The 20,611-nt window shown below is 41.0% G+C and overlaps 1 protein-coding gene across 8 annotated transcripts in view; it reads left to right on the top strand.

Annotated features, from left to right (window-relative positions):
• The window catches only part of Syt16 (synaptotagmin 16), a 247,584-nt gene that overhangs the window by 127,884 nt on the left and 99,089 nt on the right, over positions 1–20,611 (top strand). For 5 of the 8 annotated variants that reach the window (XM_031355772.1, XM_031355770.1, XM_031355771.1 and 2 more), the window contains one exon: positions 15,758–16,584. The exons of the other annotated variants lie outside the window; for them this stretch is intronic. In XM_031355772.1, coding sequence (XP_031211632.1) covers positions 16,077–16,584 — 508 coding nt within the window. In that variant the 5' untranslated portion in view covers positions 15,758–16,076. The remainder of the gene's footprint in view (positions 1–15,757; positions 16,585–20,611) is intronic. 8 annotated transcript variants of the gene reach the window in all.

The following is a 20,611-nucleotide window of genomic DNA, read 5'->3' on the forward strand; positions in this document are numbered from 1 at the left end:
GAGCTTCTACCAGCTGAGCCTGGGTCCTGGGGGCTAAGCTGAAGTCTTCAGGCTTAGTTAGCATCAGGTGCTTCTACCAGCTGAGCCTGGGTCCTGGGGGCTAAGCTGAGGTCTTCAGGCTTAGTTAGCATCAGGTACTTCTACCAGCTGAGCCTGGGTCCTGGGGGCTAAGCTGAAGTCTTCAGGCTTAGTTAGCATCAGGAGCTTCTACCAGCTGAGCCTGGGTCCTGGGGGCTAAGCTGAGGTCTTCAGGCTTAGTTAGCATCAGGAGCCTACCAGCTGAGCCTGGGTCCTGGGGGCTAAGCTGAGGTCTTCAGGCTTAGTTAGCATCAGGTGCTTCTACCAGCTAAGCCCTTTTGCCTGTCCTCACCTTGGCTTTATTTTGTAGAAAGATCTTCAACTCCCATTTTGGGTTTGTAAAGGCCATCCTTTGTTGTTGTTGTTACTTAATTATGAATGTTAAAAAAAATAAAAGCCCTAAAGATGCACACAAGTGTGCCAAACATAGAAGACTATGATTAGTTAACCAGATTTGAACTATTCGATATTTATTTTCTCCAAATGAAAGTTAAAATCTAGCTAGCTGGGGGAAAAACCAATCACTTTTGATATGTATGCTCTTTGGAATGAATCTTTCCAGCAGGCAGCACTTGTTTTAAGTTACATAAAGAACGTCTTTGATCTTTCTAAGTCACTCTGTTACCCTCGGTTCCCTGGACAGTAATGCTCATGATAGCTGGATTTCATGCCTCATTGTTCTAGGTCAGAAACCTCTAGGTCACAATGCTTGTAGATCTTATTTTTCCTATACTTCACCTTTGTGGTTAAACTCCTAACTCATATTAGTTCCACTTAGAATTTTCTCATGGAAGCTGAACCTACTTCAACAACATATATTCACTGTGAGATTTTGTTCAGCATGAAGGCTTACAGGGATTTCATGTGATACAGGGATTTCTGGTCATTCCCTGTTCCTTTGCAGGACTCAGGCAACACTACTACAATTTTGTTTGGAAGGAGATGTCAATAGTTAAGCTTGTAGACTCTCCTTCCTCTGAGGAGGTGGGCACGAGTTCTGACTGAATGTGAGTCAGACCATATGAATGGAAGATCATAGAGTTGTTTGATGTCCTCAGCAAGCCATAGTCTGTGACTTTTTTGTGAGAGACTGGAAGACTTGAAAGAGGGAAAAGGCAACTGGCAGGCATTGTGGGAATAAAATAGAAATGTAACTAGGATTTTGTTTTAACTCAATAGATGCTATGATTGTATATGTGTATGTGCATGTGTACATGTACTTGTTTTAACTGAATTGATGCAGTGATTGTATATGTCTATATGTATGTATACATGTATATGTATATGATGTCTATGTATATATTGAAATGAGGTCATATGTATATAGTTGCTTAAGAGACATTTGGCTTTAGTATCATACTCTGAAAACAGTGCTTCACAGTTCTCATGTAGAATTCTCTGCCAGTGGCAAGAATATAAAAGCAGTGTCTTTAAATGTTCTTTGGGGCCACCTTGTCTGAGCAGACTCAAGAGACATTGTGTTGCCCCTGCCTAGCCTACTTCTGTTTGTAACCACAAAGATCCCATTAAAGCTGCTGATTCTGATGGGATCTCAGGGGAATCTGATTATTAATGCTTGCCAGACACAAAAGCATTGACATTGTCATGTTATTAGCATCACTATCCTAAGAGCCCAGGCATCAAGGACGCCAGGAAACTTAATCTTCATAACTGCTAATGAAGGAGATAAAATGTGTAGCAATAGACATTTCAGTAATGAACAATTTTACTATCTGCTTGGGTTGAAAGTTTGCATAAACAACTGAGAGGAAGCAGTGGGAAATACACCAAATAGTTGTTAGCATTGATTTAGTTTGAGAGTTTCAGTTGATACCCTCATTCAGGGACATGAGGGGACCCAGGATGAATGAGACTGTGGGACTGTGTCCTTTGACCTTGTAGAATGGGTTAGCAATTGTGATGGAATAGATTTCTGCTTATGCATGAAAATTTCATTAGATGAAAGATTCATGTTTCCCTCATTGCAAACCTAATGGAAGGAGGTTAAAACCTGTTGTATAATTGTTGGTCATAGAGTGTCTTTCAGACCAACTTCAGCCATCTGTGTTGTCTATATCAGTGACAATGGGAACAGAGACTCACTGAGACTCTAGGCACAATATGAACATCATCTTCAGGAAACAGTTCGTTCAGCCCACAGTTTGAAAATAGTGTAAAATTAAAAAAAAAAAAAACAAAAAAACCCCCTTATTTGTAGTTTTAATAGCTTCTTGATTAAACAAATCTGATTCCTGGAGGCCAATCTGAATACAGTTCATTTTGATCTAACACTTACTTCTTGACTAGCTGCTAACATTTACTCTATTTGGCAAGTGGCAGAAATTTTAATAAGTTAATTTATCTGCATCATAGATATATTTGACCCAAATGATGTGTTGGGTATTAACAGCAACAACAAACCCAAAGGATGGGGCAGCAGGAAGCTTCCCTGAACTCCGTTGGGATGCTATGTTCATGGGCTGTCAGAGGCTGGCTGTTGTGCTTCTACTGCCTTGCAGAAGGAATGAGAGCTTCCACAGAAGTCATCACTGCTTATAGATCCAGGAATGGCACATGGCACCTCACCTGTCTAGTGCTGCTTAGCGTCGTTTCTTGTTTTTAAATTACTTATTATGGTGCTGGCGATGGAACCCAGGATGCACAGGTATACACTTTACCACTGAGGTATATCCCCCATCCTTTCCTAAACCTCTCATCAAAAAAAAAAAAAAAAAAAAAAAAAAAAAAAAAAAAAAAACCACCAAAACCCCAAAAAAACAAAAAACAACAACAACAACAAAAAAACCAAATCAAAACCCAAAAACCCAAACAAAAAAGAACAAACTTGCTTTTATTTATTACTGTCATATTTAGGCAGCACTAGTTTTCCACAGAAGTGACTGTGAGGATTATGATTCTGGGTAAGGAGGGTGCATCACCTCTTTTGTTTTTGTAGAAAATATAGAAGTAAGCCCGAGTCCTGAGAAACTCAGTAATGTGATAGGCATGGGATCCCAGTGACCATTGATCTCACTGTTATGGGGCAGTGAGTCTCCGCATTGTAATGACTGCGCAGTCTGTAAGGTGAGGCACTCTCACAGATTGGCTGTGAATCTGAGAAAGAGCTTTGAGGCTCTAGTTACAAATGTTAGTTTTCAAAATCTTAAATCATCACAAGTGGAAAACATAACAGGCTATAGGAACATGACAAGGTGCTAATCGAACGAAGTATATGAAATACATTTTTGTGTTTCTATAGGTGCTTTAGTTAGGGTTTTTAATTGCTGTGCTAAAACACCATGACCATAAACAACTTTGGTGGGGGCAGTTATTTTAACTTATAAGTTTCAGGTCCCATGCCGTTGGTGAGAGAAATTGGGGTAGCAACTCAAATAGGGCAGGATCCTAGAGGCAGGAGCTGATGGAGAGGCCACAGAGGGGTAGGGCAGGAGCTGATGGAGAGGCCACGGAGGGGTAGGGCTGACTGTTGTACTCCCCATGGCTTGATACTCAGTTTATTTTGTTATAAATTAAAAAACAAGTTCATAATTTTTGATAATGTTTCCCCTCCCCCAATTCCTCCAAGAAAACCCCCACCTACATATCTACTCAATTTTGTATTCTTTCTCTTTCTCACTCTTTAAAAAAAATAAACAAGACAAAACAAACAAGAAACACACCCAAACCCACAAAAACAGAAACCAAAACATTCAAGCGAAAGACCAATAAAACAAAGAAAGAATATCCAAACAATATAAAATGAGACAAAACTCTACAAAAATACTACTGAGTTTGTTTTGTGTTGGCCAAATACTCCTGGGCATGAAGCCTACCCTGATGTGTGTTAATATACTCAGTGAGATTCCATTGGCGAAAACTAATTTTTCCTTTGCCAGTGGATATCTGTTGTAGCTTCTTGGGTCTGGGTGGGATCCTATGTCCACTTCTCTCCCAGTGCTGGGACCTCATTTAGCTTGAGTCTTTGTGGGCCTCCTTTCTCATGTACCCTAGGACCATCTATCCAGCGGTGGTACCAGCCACGGTAGGCTAGGTCCTCTTGTATCAATCATTAAGTAAGAAGATGCTCTGCAGGCTGCCTATAGCCTAATCTTAAGGAGGTATTTTCTCAATTAATATTCTCTCTTCTCAGAGTACTCAAGCTGACAAGAAGCTAGCCAGCACAATAGTGATATGTAGTCAATATTCAAAAATATTGATTGGCTGTTCTGTGACCATCAGATACTCTGCTGCATGCTGATAACACAACAAAGACAAATATCAACCAGCTACCAGACTTCATGGAAATTCTAATTTATTAAAGATGACAAATGTGAAAAGAAATACATAAGTCACCAGCAAATGAAAATTATGTATTGTTAAACTATAATGTGTTCTATTAAGAATAAGAAGTACTAATCAATCCTTAAAAATGATCAGTGTTTTTAACCATTAGGGAAATGTAGGTTAAAACTGCCTTAGATACCATCTTATCCCCAGCAGAATAGCTATTATCAAGAAAATAAATGAAGAAGGCTAGTGAGAATGGGAAAAGAGGGACTCTTACCACTGCTAGTGGGAAGGCGAACTGTATCATCACTTGTCAAAATGGAGGTTCAAAAAAATACCCTAAGGTAGACCCAACATATTAGTCAGTTAGACCACTCTTCAGTATGTGCCCAGTGGACTCTAATGTCAACATAGCTCAGAGACGCTTGCATGTCCACATTTGTTGCTGCATTATTGACAATAGCCAGGAAATGGAGTCAGTCTCTCAATAGCCATCTACTGTTGTGGTTTCTGTCACCGTAGGTCACTTTCCCAATGTAGATGCTCTTCAGCAGGTATGAATGGATAAAGGAAATGTGGTACACACACACACACACACACACACACACACACACACACACACACACACGATGGAATTTATTCACCCATAAAGAAAAACAAAATCATGGTATTTGCATGAAAATAGATGGATCTGAAAATAAATCCATTTAAAGAAATAAGCCAAAAGGTGGAGTGGGGGTGGGGCAGGATCACAAGAGGGGGGAGAGAAGTCCAGAGGGTAAGGAAAATGGGAAAATGAATGGAAATATGTAGCACTGTGTGTGTAGGGGGTGAGGAATGGGGGGAGGGAACAGCTAGAAAGTTCCAGATTTGAGGAAAGTGAGAGGTTCCCAAGACCCAGTGGGGATGACATTAGCTGAAATACACAACTGAGGGGAGATAGAACCTATAGAGACCACATCCACTAGACAGCCACAATTCCCAGTTGAGGGATGGGGCTACACACCCATCTCAAAAAATTTAACCCAGAATTGTTCCTGTCTAAAGAAAATGCAGGGACCAAAAAGGGAGCAGAGACTGAAGGAAAGACCATCCAGACCTTGGGATCCATCCCATCTGCAGACCCCAAACACTATTGCTGATGCCAAGAAGGGCCTGGTATAGCTGCCCTCTAAGAGACTCTGCCAGCACCTGACTAGTACAGATGCAGATACAGCCAATCATAGGATTGAGCCTAGGTACCCCAATGGACAAGTTAGAAAAGGACTAAAGGAGCTGGAGGGGATTGCAACCCCAAAGGAAGAACAACAATATCGACTAACAAGAGTTCCCAGGGACTAAACCACCAACCAAAGAGTATTTGTGGAGGGATCAATGGCTCTAGCTATATATGTAGCAGAGGATTGCCTTATCTGGTTATCAATGGGAGGGATGACCCTTGACCCTGTGGAGGCTTGAAGCCCCAGGGAAAGATGACATCTAGAGCTGTGAGGCAGGAATGGGGGGTGGGGTGGGTGGAGGAGCACCTTCATAGAGGCAAGAGGGAGGGGGAAGGGATGGGGGGCTTTTGAGGGGAGACTGCGAAGGGGGACATTTCAAATGTAAATAAATAAAGTAACCAATTAAAAAAAATGAAGCCAGACTCTGAAAGGCATATATGGAGTTATAGCTCAGTGGTGGAGCATTGAACTACTGAAAAATAAATACCACATATTTCCTTTCATACATACATAGAACCTAGATTTAAAATTAGATATAGGCATGTATGCATAAATGTGAATATACTTACATATGTGTAGGTTATGTAACTAGATCTAGGGAGAGGAGAATGAAATCTTAAGAGAGATGGGAAATAGAGAGGCTAATGAAATACACATGATTTAAGAGAGCAGCAGGAGGCGACTCTGTAAGAGAAGAAAGGGAACCAGATGGAGGGGAGAGGGGGCACGGGAGAGAACAAAGTTTATTTTAAAAAAGAGGTGCTTTGAGAGAGTATTTCAGGATGGCTTAATTTAGTTTGGGTTCAGGGGGAAGGAAAGGAATTCTGAAAGAGTGTAAACTAAGAACTATAAAGAGATCAGTGGGTGCTTTGGGTTGGGAGTTGGGGAATCCTGGAGGCAGAGAGCTTCAGGGATGGAGCTGAAGGATTCTAGGAGGTGGTGCAAGTGTAGACAGCAAGTAGACAGGAAAGGGCTGGAGCAGACACACCTTTCAGAGTCCTCTGGAGTAGGACATGATGGTAAGAATGATGGAGGGTCCTCTAGAACAGAGCTGATAGAATGAATGGATGCAGAAAGAAGATATATTAGAACAGTTTACAGGCTGTGGACCAACTAGTGCATTGGTGGCTGCATATCAACAGAAGGTCCAAGAATCCAGTGTTCAGTCTACTGTGTCTCAGGTGTATATCTGGATATCCCAGCTGGTCTTCAGTATACCCCAGAATCCTAAAGTAGGCTCTAATGCCAGGAAAGGAATGGACTTGCCAGTGAGAGTTAGAGCAAATAGACAGAGAACAACAGCTTCCTTCCTCCATGTTCTTTCTATAGGCTGCCAGCAGGTGTGGTCCAGATTAAAGGTAGACTTTCCCACCTAAAAAAAAAAAATCTAGATTAAAAGTGTATCTCCCCACCTCAGAAGCTCTGGATTAAAAATGGTCTTTCCCACTTCGAATGGTTTAATTAAGAAACAGTTCCTCAGAGGTGTACTCAGCTGCTTGGCTTTTAATTACTTCCAAGTTGACAACCAAGAATAGCCATTACCATGGGACATCAGTTTAAATGCTAAGCAGTCTCATTAGGCATACATCTTGGAAAAGTATTAGAAGTCATCTAGGGGAAGTATGGTTAAGTGGGTACAGGGAGGTCCCTGAAGAGGCCGCTAAGTGGAATGGGTGGGAATGGGTGGAATGGGTGACTTCAAGGTGACTTGAAGTCAGCTGATACCTGTGTTGGGACAAAGAACAATCAATTCAAGAAAGAAGAATGAGTGAACCTTGGTGGCCAATCATAAATATGGCAGCAGTTGTTGAATGATGACTAGGCTCCTGTGTATTATGATAACAACCCTGTGAATTGCAAGGACTTACAATTTCTTTTAGATAAAGTAATGAGCTGTATCAAGCCATGGAATTCTGAGTTGTCATCTTTCTCTCTAACCATATGTTTATAGAGATGGCCATTTCTACAGTTAACAAATACATAATGCCGACATTCTGAGTTTTGCTTAGTCTGTCTCAAGAGGGTCACAAGTACCGTAGTTCCATTATTTTCTCCTTATTGTATTTTCAAGTGGCACAAATGTTTCTTTGTTATTGTTTTTTGTTTTTTTCTCTTGGGATAGGATCAACAGTCTTGGTATCATTATCTGGGGGTTTGTCCTGTTAATTTTTTTCTTTTCCTAATCTTACCACATTAGTTCTCAATTGTATTGTACCTTACCATGGGTGCTATTGGGAATTCCTGACTCTTCTTCACTGGGGACTTGTTGACGTATGAGCCAATGGTCTTGGGATGTGGGTGCCACACTGATGGAGGAGAGGCCATGCTGATTACTTGAAATGGACTTTATCTTTTTAAATTTTGTTTTAGGCTTTTATGTATATGGATTTTTTCCTATGTATGTATGTGTGTGTGTGTATTTGCAAGTGTGCCTGGTGACAGCAGAGGTCAGAAGTGTCAGGTCCCCTGAAACTGGACTTACAGATGGTTGTGAGCCACCATGTGGGTGCTGGGAATCAGACCCAGGTCCTCTGGAAGAGTAGCCAGTGCTCTTAAAAAATTGAGCCATCTTTTTACCCCGCCTCAGGCTTTATTGTTAAAAGGTAAATATTAATTAAATCCATTAGCCATCCTTAAGATCTTATTATATGTGTTTGAAAATGGGCTTCTGTCTAAGAGCAACAACAGTCTCTTTAGAAAATTGCTGCAGAGACTGAGTTCAATATTCTCTCCAGAGCCACTGAGGACCATGTCTGGTTATGTTACAACCAGTGTGTATTCATGGAGCATATTTAAATTTCTTTAGCTGTAATAGATACTCAAAAACTACTCAGTGGGCTCATGAGATCTGAGTGTTTAAGAAGTGCCATCACTACAATGGCATAAACCTCAAGCAGCTTTACATTTTGGTTGAACTAAGTCTAACTTTTTTTACATTGTCCTGCTTGGGCATACACGACAGAACATTTATTTGTTCTGTCAAGGTTAGAAATGGATTTTAATGGAAGTCTTATATGACTTCGAGAGCAATGGAAGCTATTTTTACTTTATTACACTTACTTTGGAAAATTAGTTGCAACAGTTTTCATGCTTTAAATGATTTTCCATTAGTGAAACAGGCTGAATAGAAGTGGAATGAGGTCAGCCCTCCAAGACAGGAGCTGGTGAGGGGGCTCAGCAGGTAAAGGGGCTTGCTGGCAAGTCTGACAGCCTGCATTTGATCCCTGGAACTATTTCCTGGAAGGAGAAAAGAAGCTATGGTAGGTTGTCCTCTGATCTCCACAATGCCCTGCCCCCTAACGTGAATAAACAAACAATGGAAAAAACCCTCAAGCCTGTAAGTCAGACAGACATCACTTTGAAGCCAGCATTTGCCATTTCCTAGGAGAATAGTCTTACTTTGGATATTTTATTTTTTATTGAATATTTTCTTTATTTACATTTCAAATATTACCCCCTTTCCTGATCCTCCCCGCCGACCCCTGAAACTCCCTCTCACATCCCCTTCCCTCTGCTCCTATGAGGGTATTCCTCCACCCACCCACTCCTGACTCCCTGCCCTGGCATTCCCCTACACTGGGGCCTCGAGCCTTCTCAGGACCAAGGGCCTCTCCTCCCATTGATGCCTGACAAGGTCATTCTCTGCTATATATGCAGCTGGATCCATGTGTACTCCTTGGTTGGTGATTTAGTCCCTGGGAGCTCTGGAGGGTCTGGTTGGTTAATATTGTTGTTCTTCCTATGGGGTTGCAAACTCCTTCAGCTCCTTCAGTTCTTTCTCTAATCCTCCATTGGGGACCCCATGATCAATCTCATGGTTGGCTGCGAGCATCCACTTCTGTATATGTCAGGCTCTGGCAGATCCTCTCAGGAAACAGCTATATCAGCCTCCTTGATAGGCTTACTATTTGCTGTATGTGTGTGTGTTTTGTATGAGTGTGTTTGTATGTGTACACTTGTGAGTGTGGATGTACCCATAATGCATCTGTCGGGTAGAGGTCAATATTAATTGTTCTACCTCCATTGCTTTTTACCTTACTCTTGGAAACAGGGTCCCTCACCAAACTTGGATTCACCAGTTTGACTAGGCAGACCAGGAAAAAGCCCTTGGGATCATCCTGTCTTTCTCTCCTCAGCTCTGGGATTACAAGTATGTGTTGCTATGCATGGCAATCTGGTGGGTACTGAACTCAGGACCTCCTGCTTGAGTGGCAAGCTCTTTACTGACTAAGCCATGTCTTCTGCCCCAGTAGTCCATTTTTACATCTGTTAAGATGCCAACACACTTTGGACAAATGCTGCATAAGTATTTCATTTCAATGGCATGTATTTCTACCCACATAACAAATTTGCTTTTAAAGGAGAACACCTGTGGATGCTTCTGAATCCCGTGTTAGATGGATGACAGCCCATTTTGTAGTTCTTATTTTCATGGCATGCATTATTCATCTTCCAAACCTTCTTAGGCAATTCAAAATGACTTTCTCTATTAGGCTTGATAATGGTCAACTTAATTAGCTTCAAGGCCAGTGTGTCAATAATAAATAATTGACATTTTGTAGACAAGGGAAGTTTTCTGACAGCTGCCTGTGAAGAGACACTCTAATAAATCCAGTGTTCTTGACTTTTTCTTAGATTGCCCTATGAATTATGCTGAACAGTGAGAAGAGGTTTTTCCAAGGTGATTTAGCTTTCAAAAAATGTTTAAACATCCATGTGTGGTAGAAGACAGATTTGTATATGATTTTGACTTAGAATTTGGTCACCTGGAAACTGTACTATTGGAAGCATTTTCTTGTCTTTTAGAATGTAGCTTGTTACATCTTATTCTCCAGGTGCTCCTTAACCTTTAAACTGACACAGCATGCATACTTTCTACTATATATTTTTTATGGTTTTCTACAAATGGGTGTTTCTTAGATTATAACTCTTCCTGCCCCCTATAAGAAGCTGTCGTTACAAGAAAATGAGATCAAAAAGATTTATCTGACAGCCTTTATAGGTTCATAAGCATTTTTATTTTCTATATACAATTGTCTTTGGTGGAGATTTTAAAAATATTTGAGAAAGCACAGAACTCAATAATTTTATAGTTTTCTTGTATGGAAACACAATTCTGTTGATTTCTGCTTAGTAATTTTTTATTTGAAATGATCAGAGTTCAGTTAACCTCTGTTACAATTAAAACAGAATTTTAATTAAAGTTAAGATTTTCGAAAGAAAATCCACGAATGGATTTCTTCTTGGAAATCCACCAATGCCTTTCCTTTCTTTGTATCTATCAATTGTTTTTGTCTTTCTTAGATCTCTAGATTTCCAAGTACTGTTAGAGGTAGCTAACCTTTCTAGCTCTCTCTCCCCAACAAGAACTCATATGTTTTCCGTACTCACTCAGGCACACACATACATTTCTGTGTTTTATTTTATACTTCTCATAATGATAAACTACCAGTAACAACTTTAATCCAGTATTGAGCCTTTTCAAGACTTTCAGTGTATTTTTCCTTCCAATCCAAGGATCTGAATAGAATCTTTCTTTGTTTCTTTGTTCTTGTTTGTTTGTTTATTTTCTGATTAATATTAACTGCCAACTTGTGTCAACTCAATACAGCCTAGAATGACCTGAAAAAGAAGTTTTAATTGAGTAACTTTATCGAGCTAGTTTATAGGATGGTCTGTGAGGTATTATCTTGATTGATAATTGGTCTAGGAAGCCCTAGCCCAGCATGAGCAGGGTCATTCACTGGGCAGGTGATTCTGAGCTATTCAAGGAGGCTAGCTGAGCATGAGCCAGGAAACAAAAATCTGTGGTTTCTGCTTCAGATTTCTACCTTGAGTTCTGGAATGACTTCCTTCCATAATGGGTTATTACCTACAAGTTTAAAGTTTAAGCCAAATCAACCCTTTTCTGTTTTCTACCCAAGTTGCTTTTAGATAGAGTGTTTTTAAAAATCATAGTAACATAATAAATCTCTCTCTTTGTCACACACACACACACACACACACACACACACACACATACACACACACACACGCACACACACCAAACCACCAGAAGTCATGCCATCTCACTAGCTATAAGAAAGAATTCTGAAGAACTAAAACTGTAAGTACAGATTTGTGTTGCCCTTGGTGTGCCCTCTCAGTCAAGTGGACATTGACTAAAATACAGCGCCATGGCTTCTTTGTACTGATATCCTTTGGCTTTGGGTTTATTCAGTATGAGCAGTACCCAGTATTGCCAACTAGGTAATGTTCTGTGTCCAGTCACAAGTGCTGTTCCTACTTCAATGTTCTAGAATACAACCTGACATCTCCTCTCACCTCTATAGCTAGAGATTTGGTCTCTCTTTCATTGCTTTGAGATGATATGATAGTGAATATTAACCAGGATTTAGAACTCATCACTGAAAAGCACTTTTATTCTTATCAATATATCCAGCCTGAGTTACTGTACTCTTTGGGCTATCTGGTATGATCTTGAATTTTAGAGAAGAAAGGAACTGTTAGTGTAAGGGAATTCTACTTTATAGATGATAGATAACAGAGTCAAGACTATTTGGCTTTAAACATTTTCATTAGTACCTTCATCCACCTGCCCATCTACCCACAAACTTACCATCCATCCACTCATCCATCCATCCATCCATCCAATCCATCTCTCTCTCTCTCTCTCTCTCTCTCTCTCTCTCTCTATCCTATTCATCTGTTCACCCACCCACCTATCCATCTACCCAGCAACCCATCACCTATCCACTCATCCATCTACCCATATGCACATCTATCTATTGCACATCTATCCGTCTGTCTATCTGTCTGTCTGTCTGTCCATCCATCCATTCAATTTGCCCATCCACCCATTTATCTATGTATCCATCTATCCATCTATCCATCCATCTATCCACCCATCCATTCAGCATGTTCAGATCTCCTTCCTGCTTCATGTGGGTTCTGAAGCTATAACCTATAAAAATATTTCCCAAACTCATGAAGTACTAACCTATCAGAGGAATATTGACAAATAAATGCAACCTCATAACATAAAGTCATATTCTAAGTACTCTGAGTCATATTCTAAGTACACTACAAAGTGACACATGAATTATTTGGTGGTAGATGAAGAGTTAGCAGATGAAGAAAAGATATTAGATTTTCAATGCAAAATCGAGGAAGGCTAGGTGTGAAGGCATCATGGGGAAAACATAAGTTAGGAAAAATCAAGGTGATTTGTGGAAATATTCAGAGTATCAGCGTAACTTGCATGTAGAATCTCACAGTGAGGGATGATATGGAATGGCTGAGTCCTCACTCCGTGGCAGTTTGTTTGGGGTCAGTCCATGCTCAGCTGGACATTCTGTTAGAATGAAAGGTGGAGCTGTATACATTGTGAGGACAGGAGTAAGTGACTAAAGCCACTGATTTCTTCAAGAGGCCTTCCAAGTCTCAAATGCCCTGAAGCACTATTGCTTAGGCAAAATACTTTCTGGTTCAAATGTAAAAGGAATGAAGTCATTCCAACAGCAGAGGTGACCTAAAATGGTAAGTTGTTAAATTGGTGGAGCAAATGCTGACAGGAAAATGTACTAGATGGAAACATTGAAGAATAATACCATTGAAGAGCTTCATGACAGAGCTTTGAGAAGGTTTTTATTTACTAATTTTAACAAAATTATTGTGTAAGTAATTTTTACTGAGCACTGCTCCATGCATGATTCTAGTGAGATTTGTGAATTTATTGACTAGTGATTTGCTTACGGTGTATTCAATACATGTTTAGGCACAGAGATAGACAGAACAAAACAGATGGCCTTCATTCTCTGTGGAGCCTCCATTCTAGGGGTGGAGAGGCAGTAACGCCAAATGAAGGCCAGGCTGTGGGGGACAATGGAAGCTGGGAAAGACAAAAGACTGAATGATATAAGTGGATGACATGAGAGAAGTGGATCATTGGAAAGGTGATGGCTCCCAGAATGAAGGCTGATGGGAGATTGATTAGAAGGAACAGAAGGGGTGGGGGTTGAAGAGAGAGATTCAGAGTCATGAGGTCCTGTGACCCAAGAGGTGAATCCCACAGCAAAGTGACATGCTGAGTTTGACTTTTTTTTTCCCTTTTTGGTTTTTTGAGATAGGTTTTCTCTGTATATCCCTGGCTGTCCTAGGACTCACTCTATAGACCAGGCTGACCTCAAACTCAGAAATCTGCCTGCCTCTGCCTCCCAAGTGCTGGGATTAAAGGTGTGTACCACCACTGCCTGCTGGGTTTGAAATAACTGAATTTAAGATTTTGGTGGCACATTAATGTGTAGCATATAGTTGTTTGCTCACATCAGGTTTTTTTTTGTTTGTTTGTTTGTTGCTTCTTGTTTTTTAAAAATCCACCTTTAGTAGGGGATTGGCCTTCTGGGGAAGATAACTAAAAACACAGAGGTCTTAGCCAGGCTTAATTCTGCACCCAGCCTTGACCTTTCTGTGTTCTGTTATTTTATTAGATGACTCAGAATGCCCAAAGTTTACATGACACGGGCTTGAATCTGTGAAAAGTGTAAGGAAAGAGCGAGCTAAGGACTGGAGATGTGTACTTGGGGTTTATAAAAAGTTTAAAATTAAAACAGAGTTGAAGCTGGGGTGTAGTTTGTCAGCCATGCCTCCTGGAATGCAGAAGCCCGGGTTTTGGTCTGCAGCACCATATAGCCAAGCTGCAGTGGTACATGTCTGTGATCCTAGCACTCAGGATATAAAGGCATAAGGATCATAAGTTCAAGGTCGTCTTTGGCTATTTTGCAAGTTGAAGATCAGCCTCAGCATACATGAAACCATCTCAAACCAACCGACCACACACTAGACCAACTTATCAATCCCAAGAAACCAAAACCAACCAAAGAAACAAAAGTAGGGATCAGCCAGCTGTCCCAGCAGGTAAGTATAAATGGAAATGAGAAGAAGCAGTGGAACACCGAGTGTCTGCAAAGACACTGTTAGGGGAAGAGCAGCGCTACAAAGTGACACATGAATTATTCAGTTTCAGAGGAGAAAGCAGAGTCCAGATCCTCTTTAGCTAAAATGCAAGTTGCACAAGGGCAGAGGCCTCAGGGTTACCTGATGCCTGGCATTATGCCCAGTACTTAATAGGTACTTATTCAGTATTTGTTATTTTGTTTACTGAGTGAATCAATGCACCTATGAGTCACTAACAAGACATTTTTAAGATACTATAAGAAGTTGTACTAAAGGCTAAGATCGAGAGGGTTAAAGCTTCAGGAATGGAGTGATTCTGGAGAGGTGGGGTGTTGCTATCATAGAAACAAGTAATAACACTTATTCTACACTGGGATAGCGATGGGATACCTATATCGATGCATAAACGTAAATCTGCCTAGGTTGGTGTTTGCATATGACTGTAAAAACATAGACATATTCTCTTTGATCATTACAGTGCCCTGGTGTTTTATGGATGTCCAGGAGCGATTTCTTTCAGACTAGGAATCTTATAGAATGTTTTAGAAGACGTCCAAGTTGCAGAGGGTTAACTTAAGGAGACAGGGACACAGACAAAGGCAGAAGAAACCACGGACGCTGGATGGTCCATTTGCCATGCGCGGACGCTGGATGGTCCATTTGCCATGCCCACGTTTTCAGTGATTTCTCCCCAAGAATAGATACCACTTCTAGAGATTGCATAAAACTGTAAAACTCTATTTTTAAGATTTGTTGGAAGCTTTTAAATTCCAGGCACATATTTCCTTTGAGAGGATAAACCTTTGTGTCTCAAAACAGAGATGCTTGTTCGTTAGCTCTCTGGGGTCTGCATGTTCGTGCACAAAACCTCCAGCTTTTCTTGCATTTTGAAGTGTCATGCCTAACTGGCTGATCCCATGGATTCCTCTACTCTCCTCACATTGTTAAGCTGGTCTATGGGGAGCAGACTTCTTTCAGTCCACATGACTAGAATCCATCATTGCTAACGGAAGTTGTGCATGAATGTGAGGAGGTATACAAACATGGGTAGAACCCACATTTAGACTTTCAAGGTCCTTCTTATTTAGCCATCATTAGATTCCAGTATAATCTTTCTCTGTCCCCCAAATGCTGCCTTGACGTTGATTACAGCTATCTGGTGATGGGTCTGCACTTGTGACTTTAACAGGTATAAGCATGTCTTTCCTCTGTTTCAGCTGAGAAGTATTGAGAGTGAAATGGCCACAGCCATTAGGAGACCACCCTGTCAAACACGCTTGCTCTGTTCCCTGCAAAGACCTACTCCATAGACCTTGGCGCAAGAACCAGCATGCTGCCTGGTTTCACTTACTGCCAACGGTGCTTATGTATGGCACATGTTTTCTCTATGTGTATATTAATAAAGTTTTGCCTGTTATAAAAAAAAAAAAGAGACCTCCAGTTAAATTTCTCATCATGCTTGTTCTGTATTTCACGTAAGTTCAGAGTTCTGGAGGAACAGAACAAGTGGATTCTGCAGACACGAGGTAGTTGATCATGGTGTTGACCATGGCATCTCAGGATGTCCAGAACTTCTTCCAGCCTTTCTCTTCCTGGCTATCCCGAGTTTACGAAGCTCTCCAGCAAGCCGGGGATGCGTTATCTGCTTCACTGGTTCTTCTTAGCAAGCACGATTCGGCACTGAGTGAGAAGCCAGAACAGGACTTAGATGCTATTCAGATTCAGGAAAGCTACTTGGAAGATGAAGAACAGGGGGACCACGATGGGAGTTCAGAGGAGGCAAGCTCCCTGTTTCTTGAAGAGGACCATTTCTCATGTTCTAAGAGTGACTGGCAGGACCCTGTCCAAATGGCAAGCCCCACGTTTGGTCATCAAGCCAAAGACTCAAGCTCTGTAATACCACAGTGGCCCAGTAAGATCCCAGTGACGCAGAAGCCCCAGCATGTGCTTTCTTCTATCGCTGAGGAAGAACAACACTCTGAGAGGCAGAGATGTGGCCGTCAGCTCCCTGGCACTTTAGAAAAAGTTAATGGAAGAAAGCAAGGTAAGCTGGTCTGTACTATTGTTTCTGTGCTCCTCTAGACTGCTTGTAGAGTTCCACTTTGATTTGTTTTTCTGTATCGATTTTAAGCATTGATTTTACCTTTTCTTTGCTACTTACACACCCCCTCATCCTGGCTTCTGATTGAGAGATGCAATCCATAGGAATATTTTTGTTCTATGAAGCCTTACAAGATCCATGTTTGGGCTCCATCTTTCAAAATAATAGTTTCTGAGCAAGTGAAAAGCTTAAAATGAATCCGAGGGTTCTGTTTGAGAAGTCCCTGTGTGCACATGCCATGTTTTTTTAAAATATCTTTAAAAATGTTCTTTCCCCCACCCCCTTCCCTCTAGGTTAGGAATTTCTAGATGTTACTATATTATTCAGCGTGAAATCCTGTGCAAACAGCCATACTTGTTGCAGAATTTGTAGTTGATAACACTCCAAGAATACTTCTCACAGCGTCTGACTGGGATGGGATGTGAGATGCCAGTAGATGGGAGATCTTTGAAATAGGATGCTTTCACTTGCTTTCAGCCTGGAATGCTAAGGACATAGTTAATAAGAGTTGCCTGGGACACTTTATTTTGTCAGAACTGAGCACAGAGAGGGACTTTAATAAAAGCACCATGGACATAATACAAACGTAATTAACTCTGGAAAAGATACGGGCATATGTTTCAGCATAAATTTTCCATGGCTGTAACCCTCTAACATGTAGAGTGGTCCCAGAAACAGAGGCAAATGGTAGGCTGAGGTGAGGGGTTGGATGTATGTGTCACATGTGTATGCACATAGTCCACACATATTAGTAGATTATTCATATCCAGACAAAGTCATTAATTCCTTTCTTGTTGGAGGGAGCCAACATTTCTAGGATACCATATTGTCTCTTTATTTTCAATGAGTCTTCCTAGTGCCCCCTTTTAGGTACAGGTCTTACCAGACACATGGGATCTTGGTGCATCAGGAAACAATGTATCTTATTCTTTTTATAACACCCCTTTCTCTCTCTGCATGAGCATGTGTGAGTGTGTACTGTTAGGTGCATGTGTGCTTGTTTGTGTGAAGACATTCAGACAGTGAATGCCTTCCTCATTTGCTCTCCACATTCTTTGAAATGGGTCTCTCACGGAACTGGGAGCTTGTCTGTTCAGCTAGACTAGCTGATTAGCAAATACTGTCACTGCCGGCCCCAATTCTAGGGTTATAAACACTTAACCCAGCTTTTTACACAGGTTCTGGGAATCCAGACTCAGGCCAGCATGCTTCCATAGCAAGCAATTTAAAGACTAAGTCCCACCCCTACCCCCACCCCATACAATGCTTTAAGGCCCATATGTAAACATCGTAAAAGCAATACAATGCTTCCTTAGTTCTTACTGAATGAAATCCTGGATGAGTTGGTGAAGTCAGACAGGCAAATATTCTTTCTCAAGCAATAACTACAAATGACCACTGTTTTGAGTCTTTTAGAGTTATTTGTAATATAGTTGGTAGAATTTTAGATTTGAGTTTAAATGTTATTCTGATTTTAGAGAATTCTTTTTTTTTTTTAAAGATTTATTTTATTTTATTGTATGAGTACATGAGTACACTGTAGCTGTACAGATGGCCATGAGCTATCATGTGTGTGGCTGCTGGGACTTGAACTCAGGACCTCTGCCAGCTCAGCTCACTCGCTCCTGCATAATTCACTGCAGCTGTCTTCAAACGCACCAGAAGAGGGTGTCTGATCCCATTATGGGTGGTTGTGAGCCACCATGTGGTTGCTGGGATCCGAACTCAGGACCTTCTGAAGAACAGTCAGTGCTCTTTACCCGCTGAGCCATCTCGCCAGCCCCCATTTTAGAGAATTGTTGTCTAATTTGTACTGTGTTTGAAATTTATGTGGATTTGCCTTAATAGCTGCCGGACAGTATTTTTTTTTTGGTTAATTTTCATAACCGTAAAATATGAATACAAACATTAATTAAGCTCAACCTTCAAGTCAGATGGCAGAAGCTATGGTGTAGCTTCCCATTTGTTCCCGCCATGGTGAGTGCCACCTTAGCTGAAGGTGGACTTGGCAGAAGGAGAAGGAAGCCCTCTGAGGCAGAACTGCTCTTAGTGTTGCTGCAAAACATCGCCTATGCTCCCCAAGATGAGAAGATGCAGAGTTTAGGTGTTCTGATCTTAGGACACACTCCTTTATTCCCTGCTAGAGACATGATTTACACAAGATGCAATTTACCCTAGTCTATCTACTGCTGTTTTGTTACTGTGTAGAGTATCTCGTAACCATTGCCTCAAGTAAGGCACAGAGCAGTGTCATTATCTCAAAGCATTCCTGGACTTCTTTCTGTAGGCAATCCTCACATTTACCTCCACAATGTGGTGAACACGAGTTGATACATTTTTCTGTATCCTTACATATGCATGCACATTAGTTCATACACATTAGTAGATTATACATACCCAGACAAATTCATTAATTCCTCTCTTGTTGGAGGGAGCCAACATTTCTAGGATACCATAGGGTATCAAGTAGAGTATATTATATGAAAAAAAAATCTATTTTCATTAAAAGAAAATGGATTTCTATTACTATGACTGTTACTATTAGTGTTTTTAGAATGTCATCTAAATGAAAAGACGGAGTTTGTGTCCTTTCAAATGTAGCTTCCTTCACTTACTGTGATGTTTGAGATTGGCCCTTATTGGCCATTTATGTTGCTGAAATCCTGTCCCATTGGAAGCATGCACTAGTTTGTTAATTGGTTTGTCCAGTGGCTTGTCCCTAGTTAAATTTCCCTCCCAAGAAGCAAACTCATTCACCCATTTTCTTGTCTCATCATACTGGATACTCTCTCGGTGACCAGAGTGCTGAGAGAACACATTCTTAGTCTCCCACTCAGTGGGAAGCTTTCAGGACTACTTCACGGCTAAACACAGATCAAGGAAGTTCCTCTGCACCAGTTGACTAGATTTGTTTTGTTAAAAGAGAATATTGAGGTTGGTTAAACAGGTTTTTTTTTTTTTTTTTTTTTTTGCCAAACTGAAATGTCCATGAGAGCCTTCTTGTTGGCCATGTTGCAGTCGGTCGCCCTGTTTGGTTGTTTTTTGAGAGCTGAACTAGACCAAGGTAGTGTGTAGACAATCCTTATTGTCAGGCTGTGTTGAACTTCATACATTGATGAACTCAACTGGCTGGTGTTTTCCTGAGGGCTTTTCCATGGGTTGTCATCAGGGATTTTGATGTGAACCTGTCTTTTGTGGTGCTGTGGCTAAAACCCAGAGCCTTGGACACAGTCGACTGGTTCTCCTTCCTCCCCCTGTATTCTATATTACTAAGTATGAGTTGCCGCTGTTATTTTTGATTCACCTCTAAATAATTCAACAAATACCTCTTTAAAAACCAAGCAGGCCAATTGTCATTGCTGGTGCTTGCAGAAATGAAAGAAAATTTGAAACTATATTCTCTACCCCCTGGGTTTGCAGTTAAAATGAGAAGCAGGCATTGACACAGACATGCACACAGGTATGTCAAGGCACAGAGTAAATGCACACAGAGACTTAAGTGTGCTTTGGAGCTAGGTGGCAGGAGAAACAAATCTTAATCCTGTGGGGGTCTGAGAAGGCCACATTTGGTGGGGGAACTCATAGTGGAGGACATTGAAAGCACAGCGAATGTTTTCAACAGTACTGGAAAATGTCGGGCTGTGCATACAGTGACAATATCAGTAGAGTAACAGCTTCCAGCCCAGGGAGGAGGGCTGAGCTGCAGGAGATATCTCGGGGCTGGAGACAAAGTTCAGCAGTGCACTCGGAGAACCATCACGGTCAGACACTCTGAAGACACTTTTCGCTAATACAGCAGGAGGTGTCTGATCCATGACATGTTCTCTAGCTAAGGTGTGGGAGCTACTGAGACAGCTTGAAACCAGTACCATTTTTTTTCTTTTATTGACAATAGATTTTTTTTTTCATACAATGTACTCTGCTTATGATCTTGTTCCCTCCTACTGTTTCTTACCCACATCCCTTTCCA

The sequence above is a fragment of the Mastomys coucha genome, unplaced genomic scaffold (genome assembly GCF_008632895.1).
Source record: "Mastomys coucha isolate ucsf_1 unplaced genomic scaffold, UCSF_Mcou_1 pScaffold6, whole genome shotgun sequence".
NCBI lineage: Eukaryota > Metazoa > Chordata > Mammalia > Rodentia > Muridae > Mastomys > Mastomys coucha.